Raw genomic sequence first — 22802 nt, 5'->3', positions numbered from 1 at the left:
ATTCAACTTCCTCAGACTACAAGCACCACGTGTAACCCAGGTGTTCCTAGGAGCCCTCCCGCACTGGATCGTACCTGAGTGTTGTTTCCACCTGCGGCATCTTCGTCCACAGTGTCACAGGTGCTCTCCACAATCTTTTCTGTAGAAACACAACCATGAGTAATAACGTTATTAGAAACTGTGACCCATCCATTTTTCTTACTTCTCCCAACACCTCTCAGGATTTCAGTGTCATTTTAATAGAAATGGAAAAATATTCTTAAAATACATACGGAATCACGAAGGACGCCAAAAAGCCAAAAACAATCTTGACAGCAAGAATAAAGATGGAGGCTCACAATGCCTGAATTCACAAAACATGACAAAGCCACAGCCATCAAAACAGGTGGTTTGGGCATAAAACCAGGCAGACAGACCTATGGACCAGAATAGACAGGCCTCAAATATATAGTGCCACACATCCTGGCACTATAATCTCCATCAAGGCTTAAGACTGCACAGTGGGGAAAGCAGTCTCTTTAACAACCACAGAATGAAATGACAACCTATAGAATGGGAGGAAATATTTGTGAATTTTGTATTAAAGAATGGTCTAATATCCAATATATAGAAGACACTATTACAACTCAATTGCAAAAAAAAAAAAAAAAGGGAGAGATAAATCTCTTTAAAATGGGCAAAAGACGTGAATAGACATTCCTCCAAAGAATACATACAAACAGCCAACACACATATATAAATGCGCTCAACATCACTAATCATCCCAGAAATGCAAATCAAAAGACCAGTATCACCTCACACCTGTCAGTATGTTTACTGATAAAAAAAATTTAACAGTTGTTGGTGAAGATGTGAATAACTGGCATTTTGGTACACTCTTGGTGGGAATGTAAAATGGTGCCACCATTAATAGAAAACAGCAGTGCATTTCCTCAAAAAAAATGACAAATAGACCTAGCGTATGATCCAGCAACCTCACTTCTGGGTACAAACCCAAAGGAAGAGAATCAGTGTCAGGAAGGGAGACCAGCAGCCCCGTTCACGGCAGCGTCACACACCACGACTGGGACAGCAGCACAGCCCGGCGTCCGCCAGCAGGCAGACGGGTAAAGAAGATGCACTGTGTACACACAATGGAACGTTACTGAGCCTTTATAAAATGATGGGAATCTGCCATTTGCAGCCACATGAATGAGCCTGGAGGACATTATTTAAAGTGAAATTAGCCAGTCGCAGAAAGACAAACACTGGATGATGCCATTTAAAAGAGGTAGCTGAAATAAAACTCATAAGCAGAGTAGAAGAGTGGCTGCCAAGGAAGGGGAGAAGATGAAAATGGAAGTCTGTAGTCATGCAGGATCAAAAAGTTCTAAACACGTGCTTACACAATGTGCACAGAGTTAAAAACACTGTCCTGTACACTTAAAACCTGGTTAACACGGTAGGTTTCATGTTATGTCTTTTGAATTATAATAAAAATCAAGTAAAATAAAATACAAAGCAAAAAAAAAAAAAAAGGAAGGAAAGAAGAAAAACAGAAAGAGAAAAGGAAGCAAGAAAAAGGGAAGTGGGAAGGGGTCTGGTGTGTCACACAGGTAACCGCGGACAGCGACAGATCCTGAGAAAGGTTCTCCTCCAGCTTTTAAAGAAGATGCCTCTGTAGTGTTCACTCCAGCAGGACAGCGGGGTCCTTTCTCATCCCCATCCAAGAATTACCCCAAATAGCATCCTATCTGGGGGCCTAGCTGGTCTCAGGTGCTGGACTCCCCTCCCTGACCTGGAAACCAGCCACCATCTGACACCACAGGGCCCGGGGGCCGTTCTCTGTCTTCCTTCTGTTCCTCAAAGTGTTTCCTCATCAAGTCCAGCCCAAGGCTCCCAGGACTTTTCTCACACATGAAACCACTGGGGGCAGCTCTCACTTTAACACTGAATCACACATACCGGGGGTTCCCTTCAGCACCATCCAGGAAATATGATCTAGAGCCAGAGGATTTCTAGGGCAAAATTGCCTCATAGATGGTTTTGGAGGTAAACAGGTGACATTTTACAATGAAGTGATCTCATTTTGTTTGGTGGGAAAAATATTAACACCTAAAGGGCAATAAAAGTTCTACTCAAAATGCATCATCACAGGAGTCAGGATCTTAAAAAAGAAAAAACGTGTAAGTTGCCTTATTTCCTGTTTAATGGACTTTTACTCCCTTGATCTTTTTTTTTTTTTTTTTTTTTTTTTTTTGCAGAGGCCTTTAGAAAACACCAAGACACTATTTCATCTGGCAATTTTCCATGGCAACACGAGTCCAGCTGCTCCTGTCACACTGCTGAGGTTGTCTGTCCACACCATGCACCACACAACCTCCCTTCGCTCTCCCAGGGAGGGAGCCCGGGCCCACCCTGAGCTCAGCCTCTGGAGATCTCTCGCTTCTGTCTGCATTGTACGCAGTTTCTCGCCCGGCACAGACAGGGCAGGCACAAATGACTGGAGACAGACTTTCCACTGGAGAAGGACACTTTGTATTCTCAGCACAGCATCCGAAGGTGAGTATTAGTTTCAAAGGAGCCGGTTGGAGAGACTCTGCCCCATCTATTCCCGGAGACTCCTCCTTCCTCAGATCCCTCCATAACTGGGGGTGGCATGTGGGTGCACCAGGGGCACCCCCAGAAGGAAGGAGCCGTCCCCCAGCACTCAGTGCTAAGATGAGGGGAGAGGACGAAGGAAGAGTCACAAATGAAGAAAGTGGCAAAAGAGATGTACCGTGACTATTTAAAATGTATGAGCCCCACTATGAGGGCAGATTCATTATTAAATGAAGTTGTTATTGACTCAGTAACAGGGATGATAAAACAGTCTTCTCCACTTATAACCCAATAAACATTTTCTTGGTGGTGAAACGATCTGTTTTCCAGGTTAACTGAGGCATACTTGGCAAAGAAAGCTCATATTTAAGTTATACAATCTGATTAATTTTTACACCCATATACATTCATGATGCAATGGTGACAGGATATTTTTTTTACTGTAGGACCAACCTTTATTGTTGGCTGTGTGAAGTGGGAGAGGAGGGGACACCACAGCTCTGGCTTCTGGGGCAGCCCCACAGACTCCAACACCCCCCAAAAAAGCATGATGGGGGATAAAATGGGCAAGTTGACACTAGTTACTGTGAAGTTCTGGGGTACCATGTATCAGGGGAAACACAAAACGCAGAAAAGTCACATGCACACACACACACACCGAGCACCACAGCAAAAGAACTCACGTAGAGCCTCCCGCTCCCGCGCACACACACAGGCACCGCCTCGCTGTAGGACAGCTGCTTCCTGGGACGTGAGCACTTCACCTCGGTTCTCCATCCAGAGTATCACGTTCTACCCCCGTGTCCCCTCTGCTCATTCCCAGCAGGAAGCTGGGTTCAGGGTGGCTCTCCCCATGAAAGCCAGCAAGACACCCCCACCTTTCACATCTTCTAGATTTTTCTACCCAAGTGAGTGATTCGAGGATACGTACCGGTGTTGCTCTCATCTGAGACCATCTGCCAAAACAGAAGAGAAAACACTGTGAGGATCAGATCATGTTGCATCCCATTTGCACAAGGTTTTTGTTCACGTGATGACAGTGCAGAACCAGGTGGGAAAGACTGGTGGTTTCAAGGAAATACAGCAAAAACAGAACAAATCTACTCAGGCCAAAATACATCACCCTTTCCCACAGGATGGGTCTTATCTCCCAAGACCATCTTAGTTGATAACGACAGAATCCTTTTCCCAGGAGGAAAAGTTGCCATGGTAGAAGGAACCCCCTACTGTACAGTGTGTAGGGCTGCTGTCGCTGTTAATGCCCTTGTGAGTCTGGTGTCAGCAGTGGGTAACAGACTCTCACTAACATTCTCCCAACCTAGGAAATTGTCTGTATCATCGAAATGCACATGCTCAGATTTTCTTATCTTCATTCTATTGGAACAGATAAAAAGGAATGATTCTATATCAAGATGAGAAAGGCCAGCTGACCTTGAAGGTAGATGATGTTTCTTCTTCTGAAATTCGTGGACCAGTAAGGTACTCCAGAAGGTCCTCGGTGGAAGCTAGGCGGACACAGAGTAACTGTCAGGACAGGGGCAGCGCTCATCAGGAATTCCTTAACTAGCTTTGTTTGATGGGAGCCTGGGGTGGGGAGTATGGATGTGGGTGGACACTGAGTATGGACGAAGTGCTGTCTGGACAGCATCTTTGGTGGATGATGCAGGCAAAGGTGAGGAGCAATAAAGAGATGAAAAACAGGGCCTGTGGCTTTCTAACTGTGGAGGATCTAATCATCGTGAAATAGTGAGTCTGTAACACAGTAAACACTGAAGTGCATGCTGTGCTTCAGTGACAGACTCCCTTGACTTGTCCTGCCTGTTCTGAACTTGGGCTCAACTGTGAGTGTCTTCTTGACTCATCCAGAACCACCTCTTACTGTGGAGTCACAGCTGCCACTACTGCATGTCTCCTCCCTTCTTACAAGATTGGTGCTGGAGTAAGACAAACCTTCTTGGGGAACTGAACTCAATCCAAGGCAAAGCATGCTCTTACACTCACTCACACTCACCAATCACTTATAAAAACACACTGAAGATTTCAAAATACTGAATCTGACCATTTTAAAACAGCCACTGTCAATCAGGTGACACTTTCCTCCGGTCATCCTCGTGTATAAAATGTACGAGGGTGCACTGAGCCAGTGAATGTCCACACTCCCATGAGCGATCCGATCAGAGGGACAGTTCACTAAGGAGAGGAGGCATGGAGTGAGTGCTGGTGTCTGTAAGTCACCTGAGCAGGAGATTGGCCAACAATGGGGATGGACACCAGGCTACTAACCACGTTTCATTTTCAACTCTCATTTGCCACTGACTGAGTCTCTGTTTGTGTGCCCGCAGGATTTGCACAGATCTAAGACTTATGGTAATGTTATCAGAAACAAAAAAATATGTCCCTGATTCTTATCTGCCTTTGGCCACATGCTGAGCAATGAGCTCAGCACTGAGAGATGCTGACCTGCACCGTCCCCCATGGGGCCTCACAGCTCTCAGACCCTGTGCCTGGCCAGGAACATGCTGGCTTCCTGAGTACGTCTCACACTCAGGATTACGCCCAAGTGGACTGTAAAATGCACCTGAACCTGCGCAGGGTTCACTGAAGATGCAGCCACCTTATACTGATGGGCGACGTCTGGGCCCTCTGGAGACTAGTACTTCCAGGCACGGATATAAAAGCAGGGGCCCCTCTGCTCCCTGATGAATGATCCCAAGGCTGAAGGACAAGCAGAGATCAGTGGTCCAGAACATCCACACTGGGACCCTCAGCTTGGCTTACACTTTGGTTTTCCATTTGGGAGGTCAAGCGCCTGGGCCATTTATCTCTGACCATCGTCATCTGGGGATGGGAATGTTGGCCAAACCTCTGGTAACAGCTGTGCTGAGGGAAGAGGGACTGAATGGACAGAGAGCGTGCAGTGATGAGAGTTTCTATTATAAAGCAGACACATTTATGATGCTAAAGTGGGAAAGTTCCCCAAAGGGAACACACACTAACATGGACAGATTCAGTCACGCTCAGGCTCACCGAGGACACACACTGACTTCACACACACAACCCACACTATCACAATGCCTTCGATCCCTGTAGGGACTGTACAAAGAGGGCATTCTTTTTTTATGGAAAATCCATTTCGCTTACTTCATCTTCCACCCTCATGCCTAGTATGAGCCAAGAATCAGTGCCTCTGATACCAAAGCAGGCAAAAGGCCCTGCATTCCTCATCAGGTTAGATTTTTCCCTCAACAGAGGAGGGTTGCAGAATACATACCGGTATCAACTTCCAACACTTCCACCTGGGAGTAGAGAAAACACTGTGAGGACCCACAGGTACAGAACAAACTAGTGGTTATCAGAGGGCAAAGGGAAGGGGGAGCAGCACAACAGGGGGAGGGAGTTCTGAGGTACAAACTATTATGTATAAAACAGATAATCCACAAGGACTGATTATACAGCACAGGAAATTAGAGCCAATATTTTGTGCTAACTTTTAATGGAGTATAATCTGTAAAAATACTGAATCACCAAGCTGCACACCTTAACTGACATAGTAATTTAAGTCAACTCTACTTCAATTTGAAACACTTTTTGAAAACCCTGTGGGAATGACAGCATCCTGTGCACTGTGAGCACAAGCCTTGCCATCTCTTGGTGACCTTAGAAAACCAGGTGGGAAAAAGTAGTTCAGTTAATGGCCCCAAAAGAGAACAGTGAAGACACCCACAGAAAAAACCCCAACGCTTCATGGATGAGACAATATTCTCTTTTCAAGGGGGAAAATAGTCCAGTGACAAAATCACTCAATTAGGGATGGTTTCGAACTCATGCTGTCATTTTTAAAATACCCTTTGAATCAGGGATGTGCTGTAATAGACTTTCACTCAACAACATTCCTCCAGTCAAGGAAATTGTAAATATCATTTGTATTGAACACTGTCAGATATCTGAATTTGTTAAAAAATAAAAAAAAATGAAGCAACTTTTTTCTCTCAGGTAAAGAAAGGTGAACTTACTTCAGTGGTGGATGGGGTCTCCTCTTCTCCCATCTTCTCCGGTGGGTCCTTCCTCTCGATCTCCATGAGAGCTAGGAAGACACAGAGAAACTGTTAGCATATTGGCCGCGCTGATAGTAATTATTCAGGAGTCTTAACCGATGTGGACACAGGGTGGAAGTGTATGGATGTGGATGTTATGTAATTATAAAGTGACATGTTTGGGGCATTACGTTGAGTGGTAAAGGAAGGCACAAAGAAGAACAGAGAAAAAAATGGAAAATAGGGTATTTGTTTTCCTATCTTTGGGAGTGTAATCAATGTAATAGTCACCACAGGACCAATACCATAGAAATTATCTCTTCCTTTTTTTTTCTTACTCAATTGTGAAAAAAAAACCCTATATTGCACTCGGTCAGACAGTCTGCACCAGTGGTGTTCTCTGGGCTGCAATGTACCTGTCAATAAACGTCAGTCGTTAAACTTTGCAACATCTCCATCTGAGGAAACAGAATATAACCAGACATCTGAGAACAGCTCTGGTGAGGTGAGAATGAGTGAATGGATAGCTACCCTGTGTTGGTAATGAGATATTTATATTAGAAACTGGATATGTGTACTCTGGGGTGCAAACGGTAATTCGATCCTGAGGAGACACACACTACTTATCCAGACAGACTCATAATCACACCACATAGGCAACACATGGACCTCCCTCCAAAATCTTCATAGAAATAAAGCCACCCCATCTAAATATGCTCCTTTCTCCAGGGACTGGACCATCTGGGCATCACTCCTTTCTCGGAAATCTGTTACTTTCACTGCGTCCTTCATCTTCATTCCGAGTGGGAACCCAGGGTCAGCTAAAAGCAATCACAGCAAGCAAGAAATGCTGAGCTTCTACATCACCTAGAGCTTTTCTCAGCAGGGAAAGCTTCCAGAATACATACCATCATCCTTGGCGACCCAGGCCAGCTGGATAGAGAAAAGAGAACACTGTGAGGACCCAGTGATCACACCATCCTGTGCACTGAGAGCACAGGTCTGGCTATCTCTTGGTTAATTTAGGAAAGCAAGCGGGAGAAAGTAGTTGAGTTAATGGCCCCCTCAAAAAACAGGTCAGACACCCACAGAAAGGGCACCAAGTCTTCATGGATGATACAAAATTCTCTTTTCAAGGGGGAAGAAAGTCTACTGACAAAATCGCTCAATCATGGATAGTCTGGAACTCATGCTGTCAGTGTTAAAATACCCTTTGAACCAGGGATGTACTGGCGATAGATTTTCACTCAAGAACATTTCTCCAATCAAGGAAATTGTAAATATCATTTATATTGAACATCGTCAGATATCTGAATTTGATGAAAAATAAAAGAGAAATGAAGCAACCTTTTTCTCTCAGGTAAAGAAAGATGAACTTACTCTGGGGGTAATCGGAGGCTCTTCCGCTGCCCTATTGCTGGGCAGGTCGATTAAGAACTCCGTCAGGTCTTCTAGATCTAAGTAGACACAGAGTAGCTGTTAGTAAATCGGTGGTGCTGAGAGAAGTATTCAGGGGCCAGACCTGATGTGGACACGGGGTGGGAGCGCATGGACGCGGATGTCACTAAGCACAGGCGGAAACGCTGCTGGGCCCCGTCTTGGGTGGACTGAAGTCAGGCAGAGAGAAGAGCAGGAGAATGAGGAACAGAGCCCTTGGCTCCCTGTCTGTGGCGAGTGGGGTCAGCGTGAACCAGTCAAGCTGAACGGGAGTGAGCTCTATGCTGCAGGCTCTGTTTCAGGGACCGGTTCTCATGGCTTCTTTTGTCTGCCTGGAGTTGGACTAAATGGCTTCTGTCTTCCTGACTTCTCCATCACTTCCTCCCCCTGGAGCCAGACTGGCTGCTAATGTATTTATCACCCCCCTTTTACATTTTCTGTGAAAAATGGCCTTTATGGAGGGAATGAACTCAATCCCAGGCAATGAACACTGTTATGTCTTCTTACTAGAATGTCTGATGAGGAAATCAGATATAGAAGTTATGAAAATACTAAAATCCTACCATTTAAGGAGAGCCACTGTCACTCATGTGGTAGTTTGCTCCCACTCTTCCTGTTCAAAACCATCCAAGTGTGTCCACTGACTCAGAGACACCCCCCCACTTCCACCAGACATTTAATTAAGAGAGACTTCAGTAAGGAGAGGAGCTGTCGAATGCACACTGATGTCTCTAACCCAGCTGTGCAGGAGATCTGCAGCCAGGGGGGTGGGCACCGGGCTAACAAGCATTTCTAAGGCTGGCCATGATGTTATGGACTATAATCAAATCTCTCCATTTCTTCCTGTTTGGGGCCACGTGCTAAGCAATGGCCCCAGCACTGACAGACGTCAACCTGCATCGTCCTGCAGGAGGCCTCACACTTCTCAGAATCGCTGACTGACCAGGACCAGGCTGGTCTCCTGGGTGCATCTCACTCTCAGGACTAGGCCAGAGTCAACTCTGAAATGCACCTGTACCGACCCTGAGTCCTGCGACCACTGGGCCGCCGCAGAGTGACCAGCGGTGTCTGGGGTCTCTGGGGACTGCAGCACTTTCAGTCACATGCACAGAGCAGGGAACCTCCTACTCCATCACTAACAATCCCGACTGGCTGCTAAGTATAGTCAGTGGTCCAGAACAGCCACACTGGAACCTTGCATGGGTTCGTATTCTGGCTTTTCCATGTAGCAGATCAAGAGCCTGGGTCATTCGTCTCTGAGCCATCTCCATGTGATGAAAGAGAATTTCAACCAAACCTCTAGGAAAATCTGTGGTGAGGCAAGAGTGAATGAATGGAGAGAGAGTGTGCCCTGAAATTTTTTTCATTTTATGACAGAGTTGTGCTGTGTAATAGAGCATTAGCTCCTGAGGAAACACACACGTTCATATGGACAGATTCACAATCACACCACAGAGGCTCACACATGGATCTCCCCCTTGAATCTTCACAGAAACAAACCCACACCATCTAAATATCCTCCTTTCTCCAGGGACTGGACAATCTGTGCACCACTCTTTTCTGGGAGGTTCGTTATTTTCGCCGCATCCATCATCCTCATTCCCAGTGGGAAACTAGAATCAACTAAAACCGAACGAAGAAAACAAGAAAGGCCAAGCTTCCTTGTCACCTGGAGTTCTCCTCAGCAGAGGAGGGCTCCAGAATACATACCATCTTTGCCATCTTCCTTGGTGCCCCAATCCACCTGGGAATAGAGAACAGAGAACACTGTGAAGACCATGGCATCCTCCGGACTGTGAGTATAGATGTTTTGTTCTCCTGGTGACCTTAAGAAACTAGATGGGAAACCACAGTTGAGTGAACTTCCCCAAAAGAAAACAGCAAGGACACCTTTGGAGTAATTTAGAACTTTTCATGGAAGTTCTTCCAATTCCAAGCTGATCAGAATATAAAAAATTTGTTTTCAAGGGGAAAAATATTCTTCTGAACAAAATGCTCACTATTGCATAGTTTGTAACTCATGCTGTCAATTTTTCAAATAAACTTTTAAATCACTTCTTGTTTGTACAGACTTTTTATTCAAAATTACCCCAACTCAAAATTTCTCTGTATCATCTTAATGTATGTTGTCAAATTTTCGTTTCTGAATGAGATAGATAAAAAGAAATGAAGCAACTTTTTTTTTTAATCCCAGATAAAGAACGGCAAGCTTACGTTGTGTATAACTGGATCGTCCTTTGGATTGTAATTGGACAGGTCCTCAATCACGTCCTCAGGGAGACCTAGGAGAACACAGGGCAAACTCAGGACACTGTGCTGTGGCTCAGCAGTTACTCAGAGAGCCTTATCTGAGGTGGACATGGAATGGGAGTTTATGGCTGTGAGTTAAACATGATCTGAACTGCTGTTGGGTCACTTTTGGTGGATTAAAGGGAGAAAAGATGAACTTGAAAGAAATGTGAAAGAGAACTTTTAGCATTCTAGCTAAGGGGAAATTAAGCAATTCAATACAGTCTATTTGAAAAGGGTAAACACTAAATTGTACACTGGGTGTCGATAAGAGACTCATGCTTCCTTCTGCTCATTTCACAGTCCCGTCAAATGCCCACTTCTCAAGAGTTACAAGACTATTTCAGATTCCTTACAAGCCTGCCTGCTGCCACTGTGTTCACCATCTAGTCTATCGGATTCTTTGTACTTCGTTTATTTTTTTGAAACATATGGAATATTTATCCTAGCAAGAATTTGTAGGATTTAATTCAGTGACATTAATTACCTTCACAATTCTGTTTACACATCACTACTGTCTATTTCCAAACCATTCTCATCACATCTGACATAACAGCTGTCGTCTCTGAGGAGTGACTCCACCTTCACCCCTGCTTCTAGTTCTTGGTAATTTCTATTTTCTCTCTTTGAGATCTGCTTACTCTAGTTACCTAATACATGTACAATTATACTGTACTTGTTCTTCTGTGCTGCTTGATTTCACTATTGATAATATTTTTTTATTTTGGTCCATCCACGCTGTAGCGTATTTCAAAATTTATTTCCTGTTTCTAGTTGAATAATATTCCATTTTGGGTCCACAACTCATCCAATGTCACAGCACAAAGAGTGAATCGTAGTAAAATATGGACTTTTACTTAATAAAAATAACCCATATTGTTTTGCTAATTGTAACAGATGCACAACAGTAATGTTAAATGTTGTTAATAGGGGAAACTGGACGGATGGGATCTGGGAACATTCTGTATTAGCTGTCCAACTTTTATGTTCATATAATCCTTTTCTAAATTTGCATAATAATTTTTAAAACTGTGGAAACATGGTTTCAGAGAGATACCTAGTTCAGCTAATAGTCACAATTTAGCATGAGCTTAGAGACCATCTTTACTATTAAACATAAACCAGATTTTGTTAAATGTATCTTTACTTCTCTAGTTATAAAACCACCAATGGAGTTAAGCAGATTGAATACATGAAATAAAAGAACATGGCTTACTTAGCATTTTTAGAGTGTTCTCTTAAATATGGGACACTGGATGAACTAGAGTAATTTTTCTTGACTGAACGTAATGAGGGAATGCCCACGGTACCTTCAGTCGGGTCATTGATAGGCTCGACCCTGTTTGGTGGGCAGCAGCAGATGAGTCTGGCCCACTTACGGGTTGATTTTCTTAACCTCTTGAAGCAATGTCCTGGAAAATGCATTACAACAGAGAGAATTATTGACATCTTGATTGCAGAAGAGCATAGGGAAATTAGTAATAATTCATTCACAGTTCAATTTTTGATCCTTTTATTCACTAGCTGCCCAACAGGGCACCCTGAGTCAAAGTCTGACTTAGGAAGATCTTGCACTGTGATGCATGCACTCAAAACACCCAACACACAGATTCCTGCGGACAAATGCACTTACATTCTAGGTGTAAACCAGAGCACAGTGCCCATGCCTGAGGGCCTGGCTTCAGATCCCACTCATGCGCACCACGCACCCGGGGAAGTGGAGCAGAGCCCTCGGGCCCCAGCTCCCTGTCCTGACACAGCCTACTTAGTACATCACTTTGAGGCCAAAAATGATTCAACAGAGTTAAAGCCTTAAGAAAACTAATGGGCTAATGACTTGATTGCTCTCTAAGTGTTCAATCACCGAATGACTGTGAGAAAAAGCTAGACAAAGTGCAGTGGCTGAAACTGGAGAGGGAATCTGATGGCTCTAAAGAAAGGGAAGATGGAATCTTACTCTTCAGCTTTCACATGGGAAGGATGCTACACAGCTCATGGAGAATGTGTGTTATTGTTTCCTCTGACGCCCACGTCAGTCCACATGCAGGTGAATGGCGTGTCAAGTAGGGGCCATACGCCGTATCTTGCAGTGGCAAGCACTAAAATTTAGAGTGACTTTCCAAGAGTCATAACAATGAGGAGTGGTGAATCTGGGACAGAAATGTAGTTGGTTCCCTTAGGACAGAAATCCCTGAACCCCTAAGACCTGCCAGACCTGAGGTCATCCTCTGGACCTTGAACCAAGAGGTCCCCTCACCCTCTCTTCAAATCTTCCCGCCTCAAGGGTTCTGTAGGTGAACCGTTGCCCCTGAGAAGTCTGAGCCAAGAAAACAGTCCAAATCCTCAACCAGCCTTTTGCCTTTATGTGTCAATTTCTGACTGAAAATACAACAGATTCCTCCAAACAAAACCCTCCCCCGTCGGAATGGGAGGACCAGGGGCAGCTCCAACTGCCGCCACCCTCTTCACACTGTCAGCCATCTCACACAGCCCCTTCCTGACCACCAGACGGCCACCTCAACTGGCTCTTTGGCTCCCAAGTTGGCTCAGAACTCAGAACATTCTCAACCGAAGGGCACATTATTGGCTCTGCCATAAATTAGCTTCCTTCAACTGACCCACCCTGGAGAGTAAGTTACTGGGGAGGAGCATCTGGGCTGCTGTTTGCTGCCTAGTTAATTGTGTGACAATGTCTTACTGACTTTTTATCTGATCACCTGACTGAGTAGCCTGGACAAAGAACTGTCAGAAAATGGGCAGGAGCTCATTCTCCTCACCAAAATCTAGTCTCTATTCTATAAACTCCTCATCCTTCTCTAGATCCTGGAGCGACAGGGACAGAGAACCACAGCCTCTATAAGGGTCCCCTCCACAACTTCAGCCTGAACACCGCCCCCAGGGACTCTCTCTGAGGATGACCAGACGGGCTCTTCCCTCAGCTGCCAAATGTTCATTCCACTAACCCAGTGTAACTGCCCCCTCTCACCACACTCCCGGGCAGCACCCAAACAGCCAGTGGTCCTGTCTCCACCAGCCCGTGGAAATCCCACCTTAAAAACCCTGTTTCTTTCCTTTCTAAAAATCTCTGCATTTTACTGCTAATACTTGGTTTCAGGTTTTGAGATGTCCCTTCAGAAGACTTGAGCTGTCATTCCCCTTTCCTGTAACACCTACTGCAGGGGCAGCACCAAGATGCTCCTGCTTTGGTGAAAACAACGTGGTTTGTTTCCTGTGTCTCTTCTCTGGAAGACTGTGTATAAAATTCACATTAGAAAATAGTACATTTTTCTAAATTTAGAAAAATATTCGAGGCAGCCAGCCTGACAGAGGTTTTAAAATATACATTAAATAACACAAGAAAGGTGTGTAACAGATTTATACCACTGTAGACAAATTAAAGTAGTAAAAATGGAAAATAGATATGGAAGCTATTTTTAGTAAGTTAAGCAGCCCACTTGAAGGATCAGAGGATCAAGAGGAACCTACCCTGAGGACAGCAGAGATTTCCCATGTTCAAATGCAACTCTTCCACTAGTTTCCAGTGAAATATCACCAGAGCCTCTCACCTCCAACCATTAACCAAACTCTGCATTCACAGAGTGGCCGTTGGACCGGAAGGCAAGGTGCATCATCACATTCCCATGGGAACAGAACACCACAGAACTCTGAGCGAGCCAATCTCTGCAGACTCTGGGCCCACCTGCTGCTGTTGGACTAGTGTGAGTCCGTGGACAAGGGTGGCATTTCAGAGCCAACATTTTAATTTTAGTTCAGAAATTGAATCCAGGCTCACCCATGATCACTCTCTGGTTAAGAAAACAAGTTCTGTAAGAGAAAAAGACCTGTTCCCCAAATACTGTTGATATTGAAAGCTTCAGAGTGAAGGCGGATAAAACTAACATTTTGAGAATGAAAAGATTTCATTCTGGTGGAAATACTGTCTCTATCCATTTCTACTATTCCTGAGTGACCAGACATTTCTACAGTGAACAATTTAAAACTTTTTCCACATGAAAAGCAGCATTAGTAGGAATTCAATTGTAAAATATCACATTTTCTCCCTATGCATGTATTTATCAAATTATGTAAAATTTTCTCTCTCTGTTTCACTTCCTTTTCCCTGGATGCAACTAAATCTCTGGATTTAATAATCTCTCAATCTCTTGTGTATTCATTAAAAGTGTCCCTCTCATTGTGTAGGTACAAAACTGTCCATTGAATAATCAAGAAAAAGGAATCACTGTATTTTTACCAGTGGGTTGTGGAAAACATGTAAGTGGTTTTCCAAACAAAGACTTTTAGACAGCCAAAACTCTAGGTTTAAATGGGTGTTCTGGCTAAAAATAAGACACCAAGTCACACCCCTACTTACGATATGGTCATGAAAACTAGCTCAGGAAAGGTTAAGTCAGTCCCCCCTCCCCAACATGGAACAAGTGAAAATTTTGGGAGAAAGATGAGAAAATTGCCCTATTTCCAACAAAGCAGGGAGACTGCCAGGTTGGAATGCTCTAGTACTGACCTCTGTCACCGCTGCTCCTCCCCAAGTAGCTACAAGAAGAAATCGACTGGATCACTGATGAGGTGTAAGGTTGTAGACAGTGTCAGATTATCTCCAGAATTGCCCAAGTGAGGAGTGACTGAACAAGGGTGGAAAAGAATAGGTAAAATCACGTTCTCTAATTGAAGAAACTGAATGCTTCCCAGCTTGATAGACAACAGTGGGTGTGGATGGGAAAACTGAGGAATAAACCACAGAAGAATTGGAGAATACACTATAAACGACACACCCATCTGAGCAGAGGACCAACACTCAGCCATGCTGATGAGCAGCTCAGATTCCCATTTCTGGAGAACAGCTGGAACAGAGGATCCTTTCTTCTGTCACTTGACTATGCAGTAACGAGTAAATGAGTAGCTCTCAGAAATATGCCTGTCAGAGTGTCAGTGCTCTGGGAATGTTCAATCACTACATCTGGAAGGAATACAGACACTCAACAGTTGTTACTTCCAGAGACTGAACCAAAAAGGCTACAGATGGGGAAGGAAGGAAATTCAAATTTTAATGTGCATCTATTGCACCTCTTGACTTTCTACAATTGTGTTATTCTTCTTGCTCTTAATATATTTTTTAATCCACTAACCCCCCAAAATCATGGCATGAGACACCTACCTTAGTCTGTTCATGGACAGAGGGTGAGGAATTCAGGCAGGGCACAGTGGGAGTGGCTCTTTCCTGCTCTAGGACGCTGGGGGCTCAGCAGGGCAGACCCCCAGCAGGGCTGGCAGGACAAGCAGGGGAGGCATCCTCTGAAGGTGACTTCCCTCCTATGTCTGCAGTTGAAGCTGCATTTGCTGCAGGACCTTCTTGAGACCTCCCCACGTGGCCTGGCTTCCTCGCAACAGGACAGGCTCGGGGCCTTCAGATCTCTGACTCCATGGCTAGAGGCTCCACAGAGGAGGGGCCTGTGGGACCAGGCAGAGGCTCATAGCCTCTGAAGCAGAACCCTGGACATGGTACAGTGTTATTTCCAGATCAAGAAGACCTGCCTGAGGTTCAGTCAGGCCGTGGGGGCTGCACCGGCCCTCCTGGTCCGCTCCTTGTTCTTGCTGATGAGTACTTGAGGGGAAGCCAGAACTGAGCATGAGAAAACTTCTTGAGCTGGTAAGACATGCTCTGCTGATCACTTCACCTTGTGATTATTCATCAGAAACATCTGAATTAATAAAGTAGCAAAAAAAAAAAATCCCTGAACAATCCCCAAATACCTCCCTTATTAATCCCTGACCTAGAACTCTACATTGTTATTAGTAAGTACAATTGTGACAAGTCACACCTTCTGTGTGTTTTCATATATGAAACTAGATTATATATTGTGATGACTATTCTTGCAATGAGAGAGAGCAAGGGGCTGGAAACAACACTGAAACCTGACAGACCTCCTCCACTGGCCTGCGCCCCCGCCCAGACCCCCGATCCTGGGATGCACGGAGATGCCTGTTGCTCTTTATCTTCAAGTGACTGAAAATAAAAGTTTAATCTTCATATATAACGTTTATGCTATAGGTTATTAGGAAGATAACCAAGTCCATTAGTGAGTGCCTGGCATCACTCATCTCTGTCAAATCTCCTCTGTAATACAGTTCGCTGGCTATGAGCATGTACTCATAAAGGTCATACTGAGTTTTAAACCTAACATTGATTAGTTACTATTTTTCTCTCTATAGATTAATGATTTTGTGCCTGATTATTTTATTTTTAAAGTTGAATAACATGACCTACTTTCATAAATGTTCAGAATATTGTGAGATCTTGTGTAAATGCTAATTACAGTTCCCATGCATATTAGGGGCTCAACATATGAGAGCTGCCAGTGGTGGCTGTAATGACAGTGACAATGGTAGCAACACTAGTAACAGTAACAATACTCAATACTGCAACAGTACTGCTTGCAGTATTCTTTGATACTGTGACTGGATAGTTAATTGATTGTCTTATTCCAAATAAGATGCCTTCACATGTTACATGGTTGGTTGAATCTGTAAAATGTTCATGGTGTCTGGAATTCTCCATAGGTAAACTTGAATAATTCAATGAGAATCTGTATTTCTTTTCTAGACCAGCTAACAATGTGCCCTTTCTCAGGCAGTTTGTGAGTTTATTCTCTATTTTTTTCTGTAAGTTATATAATCAGAGAGAATCTTTATGAGAAGCTGGATCATCTACATAAAATAATTCCATGTTGGAAAACACTTTTGTCTCTTTTTGGGGCATGGTGGACTGCAGAATTTTAGAAGTATTTAATACACTAGGAGGAGGAGAAAATGCATGAAGGGCAACCAAGGACATTAAAAAAATCTTTTAATGAATTTCCTAAGAAGAAATAGATTGTTCCTAGAGAGAGATTCACCAAATAACTTGATGGAATGAATGGAAAAGCTGCACTGATCTTACCAGAATGAAGAAACTCAGCGTATAGTAAATGTCACTAGTCAACCCAGTGTTTGGTTTTGGACCAAAAAGAGTATTTGATTCTTGAAATTACCTACCTTAGTAATGTATTAAATGAATATTTAGTGTAGTATATATATATGCTTATATATAAAATATACATTTGGTAGGTATATATATATTTAGTATATATAACATATAAATTTTAAACTGTATCTTGCTAAAAATGCCACTTATGAAAGTATTCACATTGAACAAAACAGCACAAAACCACATGATCAATATGTGATCAACCTCCCTTGGGAAATGGTGCTCTGCTGAACAGCTAGAGGGCCTATCCAATACAGTGGAGGTAAGAGCTGCACATATGTAGCCTGAGCTTTAGAGTTTAAATTATGATTGCATCAAAAATAAAATACCTAGGAATAAGCTTAACAAAGAACATGAGAGCTTCACACTACTAACTGTAAGACATTGATGAAAAAACTGAGGACACAAATAAATGAAAAGTTATTTTGTGCTCATGGATTGGAAGAATTAATATTGTTAAAATGTCCGTGTTACTCGAAGCAATCTACGGGTTCAATGTACTCTCTACTAAAATTCCAATGAGATTTTCCCCAGAAATAGAACAAACAATCCTAAAATGTATTAAGCCACAAAAGACCCAAGTAGCAATCTTGAGAACAATTTTGAGAAAGATAAACAAAGCCAGGGGTATTGCGTTCTCTGACTTAAAATGTTACAAAGCTACAGTAATCAGAACAATATGGTACAGACCTAAATATGGACACACAGACCAATGCAAAACAATAGAGAGCCCAGAAGTAAACCTGCACATCAGTGATCATTTGCCTTATGACCAAGGAGCCAAGAAGGGTGTGGGGAAAGGATAGTTTCTTCAATCAATGGCATTGAGGAAAATGGACAGAAACCTGCAAAAAGTGAAACCAGACCCCTATCTTATGTCATACACAAAAATCAACCAAAATGGATTAAAGATTTGAACATAAGACCTGAAACTGTCAAACTCCTAGGAGAAAGCACTCTGGTAAATTCCTTGACATTGATCTTGGTGATGATTCTCTGGGTCTGACACCAAAAGCAAAGACAACAAAAGCGAAAATAAGTAAGAGGAACTACATCAAACTTCAAAGTTTCTGCACAGCAAGCAGAACAATAAAAAACGAAAAGGCAACCTATGGAATGAGAAAAAATATTTGCAAATCATGTTATCTAATAACGGCTAATATCAAAAATACATGAACTCATACAACTTAATCCAAAAAACAAACAATATGATACATAAGCAGACGAACTGAGTAAGTATTCTTCCAAAGACGACGTACAAACAGCCAATAGGGACATAAAAAGGTGCTCTATGTCACGAATCATCAGGGAAATACACATCAAAGGGACAATGAGATTATCACCTCACACCTGTTAGAGTGGCTATCATCAAGAAGACAGACACTCAACCTGAGTCGGAGAGGATGTGGACATTAGGAAACCTTTGTACACTGTTGGTGGGAATGTAAACTGGCACGGTCATTACGGAAAACAGTATGGAGGTTCCTCAAAAAAACCAAAAAACAACTATCATATGATCCAGCACTTCCACTTCTGGGTGCACATCCACAGGAAATGAAAACAGGGTATCAAAGAGGTATCTGCACGCCCATCTTCATGCAGCATTATTCCCGATAGTCAAGATACAGAGACTAAATGACCATCCAAAGATGCATGTATAAGGAAGCCACACACACTCAAGTGTATTGACAAAGTGGAACCAGCCATGACAAAGAAGGAAATCCTACCATTTTCAGAACAACATGGATGGAACTTGAGGGCATTATGCAAAATAAATAAGACAGACTGCATGATATCACGTAGATGAGAAATCTAAAAAAGAGGAAGTGAATTTCAAAGAAATAGTAGAAAAATGATTGCCAATGGCTGGAGGGTGGGGAAATAATGATAGGTTGATGAAAGGGTAGAGACTTTCACCTATGAAAAGAATAAGCTTTGTGGATCTAATGTTAAATATGATGACTATAGTTGACAACACTTACTGTATAGTTGATTTTCGAAGAGAGTAGAAACTATGTGTTCTCACACACACACACAAACGATAAGTATTTGAGGTGATGTGCGTGTTCACTAACTTCATGGAGAGAATCCTTTTACTGTGTGTATGTATATCAAACCACCGTGACATATGGTTTACGTTTTCTACAACTGTATGTCAATTATGCCTTAATAACGCTGAAATTCAAAATGTAAAAATAAGATTCAAAGAATGAGTTACAATCTTTTTGCCTGTTTTTCCCAGTTAGTCATTAGCCTAGTCATTATTTATTCTCTAAATAGTTAACCAATCCTGTAAGTCTACTTCAATCCGACATATTTACTAAGACCAATTTGATCCAGGCTCTCTGATAAGAACTGGGGTCGAAAACAAAATGAAAATCATGCATATTATGGTGAATTGATAGAAACTTGAATAGTAGCTCTGCTGTAATGGTTGGTTGTGAAAACTTGGGCAAGTCACTTGGGTAATATGAATCTCAATATTCACATGTATTTATTTGAAATTACAGGAAACCACACTGGGTTTGGAGAAGAATTTTGTAAGCTGGGAAAAGCATCTATGAAAAGCAAATGTATTACTTGTTTTGAATGAAACAAATAATAATCCTTTATTGTTATTTATTGGAGAGACAGATATTAGCTTGGTGAAATGTGTTTCACACATAAATAGTAAGATACACCCAAATGGCATTCACTGATACCTGTTTATGTTCTACCATCAATGAATCAACTGTATTTTAGGGCTCTGATACTTTAAGCCTAATCCACTACTTACTGAATACATAGTATTTCTAAGGTATTTCAGAATCTTTAAGATTTTATTATTTTTGCTTCATCCATCTTTAACAATTGCCAATCTATGAAGGGTAATGCTAGAATGTTTACTTAATAAGAATACCCCTCTCCATCTTTTATACTTGATAATTAATGCACACCCAATATAATTCATATTTAAATTCCTTTAATGCTTTTACATTTAATTTTAGAAATACAACAGCTGTATTGGTAGAAATTGGTAGAAATCACTTACTAATAGAGAGAACTTGTGTTTCAGTATTGTCTCTGTCATGTAATTTAGGCACAGAGTTTAAGAGAAGTTTGTAAAAACCCTTACTGAAACCACAATCTTTGTTACATTTTTTTACAAAGAGCTCCTGGTGTTGAGTTGACATTCCCTTGAACATCTAAAACTATGAATGGGAACATGCAGGTTCATTTACACAGACAGATGTCCTTGATGAAAACACGGAAGTCCATGTGATCTTCATTTTACTTTCTCAGTTACATACAAAAATGGAATTAAAAAAATTTTATTGAAGTATAGTTGATTTACAATGTTAGTTTCAGGTGTATAGCAAAGTGATTCAGTTATATATATATATATATATATATATATATATACATACATACATATGTACTTTTTCTTTTCAGATTCTTTTCCATTTTATACCACAACTTTTAAAAAATATTTTGGGGGAGGGAGTTAATTAGGTTTATTTATTTACCTTTTTGTAACTTTTATTTGGTGGCGGTGCTGGGGATCAAACCCAGGACCTCGTGCGCGCTAAGCATGCCCCTACCACTGCGCTATCTCCCCCCCACCATTTTATATGACAGATGTTTCACTAGAGCTCCCTGTGCTCTACAGCAGGTCCTTGTTGTTTATCTATTTTATTTATGTGTGTATGTTAATCCCCAATCCCTCCCTGCCCTAAAAATGGACGTTTCAATATTGTGACAGGCGTAAGACTACACAGAGGGAACAGTAAAAGGAAAATAAGCGACCGAACAGCAACACAGCCACTCACTCATTCCTAATCCTCACACAGACGTGGGGGGTTTTAAATTTAATTTTACAGAAATAACCCAACAAAAGTGATTTGTAAATTATTTACCTTGTTTGCTACAAAGAGTATTAAAACTTTACCATAGGAAAGATTAAGGAAACAGATTTTTAGTTCTATGGTTGACAACGATGCTCAACTCATACTACCGTCACTCAAAGCATTTAATGTAATTGCTATCACACGTTTATAGCTGGTATTATTATATTATTTTTGGTCATATTGGCCCAGTATTTCTTTATTGGATATATATTAAGAAATATTTATTATTATGTACATTATTTTGGTTGTTGCTCCCACAAATACAATCACACAATCACTGAGTTTATGTACATAATTACTTATTTAAATCTAAGCATTTACTGATGAGGTTATTTCAGTAATTAAATTTGATACTGAAATGGCTGTAACACATCTTATATATACTGATTTGTTTTTTGTAAGATTTGAAGCTATGATAATATTATTATCCCCATATGAAATAAAATGAAATTTATAATGTGGAACAAGTTTTAGTCCTCTACTAGGTAATTTTTTAATAAAATGATGTCATCAACATTTGCTTATTACCATTATAAAATGATAATGAAGTCTTTGATCACTTTTCTCTGTTTACTAATTAGTATTACAAAAAAAAACCCAAAACCCTCACATTTTCCCTAGGGATGATCTGGTTTTGGCTGCTTGCATGGTCAGAGATTTGATCACCTATGTTAAAATTTTAAGGTAGCGTTTTAGAAGGATTATGTACTCACTTTGTATAATTTCATTTCTTCGTGTTTTACTGTAAGGTTAGACAATTTGCGCAGCACCCTAGGAGGGCTGCACTTAGACGATGTGGGGACACTGAGTGTAGAAAAGGTCAAGACCTCACCAAGTGTGAAGCCCCTCCGCGCTGGGCCCGGCTCTCCTTTGGCGTTGCTTCCTTATGGCTCCTGATTTCAAGGTTGGTGGGACACCGCTTGGGTAGCCTCGTCCTGTAGCATTCAGCAAGATTTCCTGAGTACTGGCTTAGATGAAGTTTCTGTCTTGATTTTCACTATTTTTAATGTCTATTTCCCTTCCATTTAGCAGGCCATAATTCCTGGAGTCCAAGCAGCACAGTAATCTGTCAAGACCGTGTTCCCAGAAAGTGGGACGTCTCAACTCGAAGGAAGGAGACCCGCCAGGACCCGCTGTGAGATGGGACAGTGGTTGAGAAGAGTCCTGGGATCCCCTTCAAGTGGCCCCAAGCCTGTGATGGAAGCATTCATTCACATCACTGAGCGTTTACTGTGGAACAGATGCTGTCTCAAAACATAAAGAGAAGAGTGAAAAACCGCTCACCTGAGCCTGCCCGCTCTCCTGTAGACAGGGCACTGACTACCTCTTAGTAAACTCTTACTCTGCTTTCTTACCCTCCAGGTCTTGTCTCTGAATTCTTTCTGGGACGGGAAAAGAACCTGGATGCTGGCCACATCTACCGCCAACATCCTCTCTTCCTGTCAGGAGAGCCAAGTTTTCTTAGAACGCTGCTCTTGGTCAACAGGCTCTGTGAATTTCCTTGCCTCTAAATGACCTGCACTTCCTTTTGAA

At 42.2% G+C, this 22802-nt stretch overlaps 1 protein-coding gene across 13 annotated transcripts in view; it reads right to left on the bottom strand.

The window, feature by feature from the left end:
- The window catches only part of LOC106728836, a 72898-nt gene that overhangs the window by 17967 nt on the left and 32129 nt on the right, over positions 1 to 22802 (bottom strand). For 8 of the 13 annotated variants that reach the window (XR_004314589.1, XR_004314582.1, XR_004314581.1 and 5 more), the window contains one exon: positions 20821 to 22461. Coding sequence is in view for 1 of the 13 variants with exons in the window: in XM_032466729.1 (XP_032322620.1) it covers positions 75 to 139; positions 3512 to 3536; positions 4012 to 4085; positions 5852 to 5876; positions 6594 to 6664; positions 7523 to 7547; positions 7995 to 8071; positions 9762 to 9795; positions 10266 to 10333; positions 11651 to 11752 (566 nt within the window). In the remaining 12 variants the exon portion in view is untranslated. Of the gene's footprint in view, positions 1 to 74; positions 140 to 3511; positions 3537 to 4011; positions 4086 to 5851; positions 5877 to 6593; positions 6665 to 7522; positions 7548 to 7994; positions 8072 to 9761; positions 9796 to 10265; positions 10334 to 11650; positions 11753 to 20820; positions 22518 to 22802 lie in introns of those variants that run through there. The other 5 variants (XR_004314580.1, XR_004314579.1, XM_032466729.1 and 2 more) reach the window with 3 other exon arrangements.

The sequence above is a fragment of the Camelus ferus genome, chromosome 23 (genome assembly GCF_009834535.1).
Source record: "Camelus ferus isolate YT-003-E chromosome 23, BCGSAC_Cfer_1.0, whole genome shotgun sequence".
Lineage (NCBI taxonomy): Eukaryota > Metazoa > Chordata > Mammalia > Artiodactyla > Camelidae > Camelus > Camelus ferus.
The sequence above is the reverse complement of the archived record's forward strand: the minus strand, read 5'-3'. Positions and strand labels throughout refer to the sequence as shown.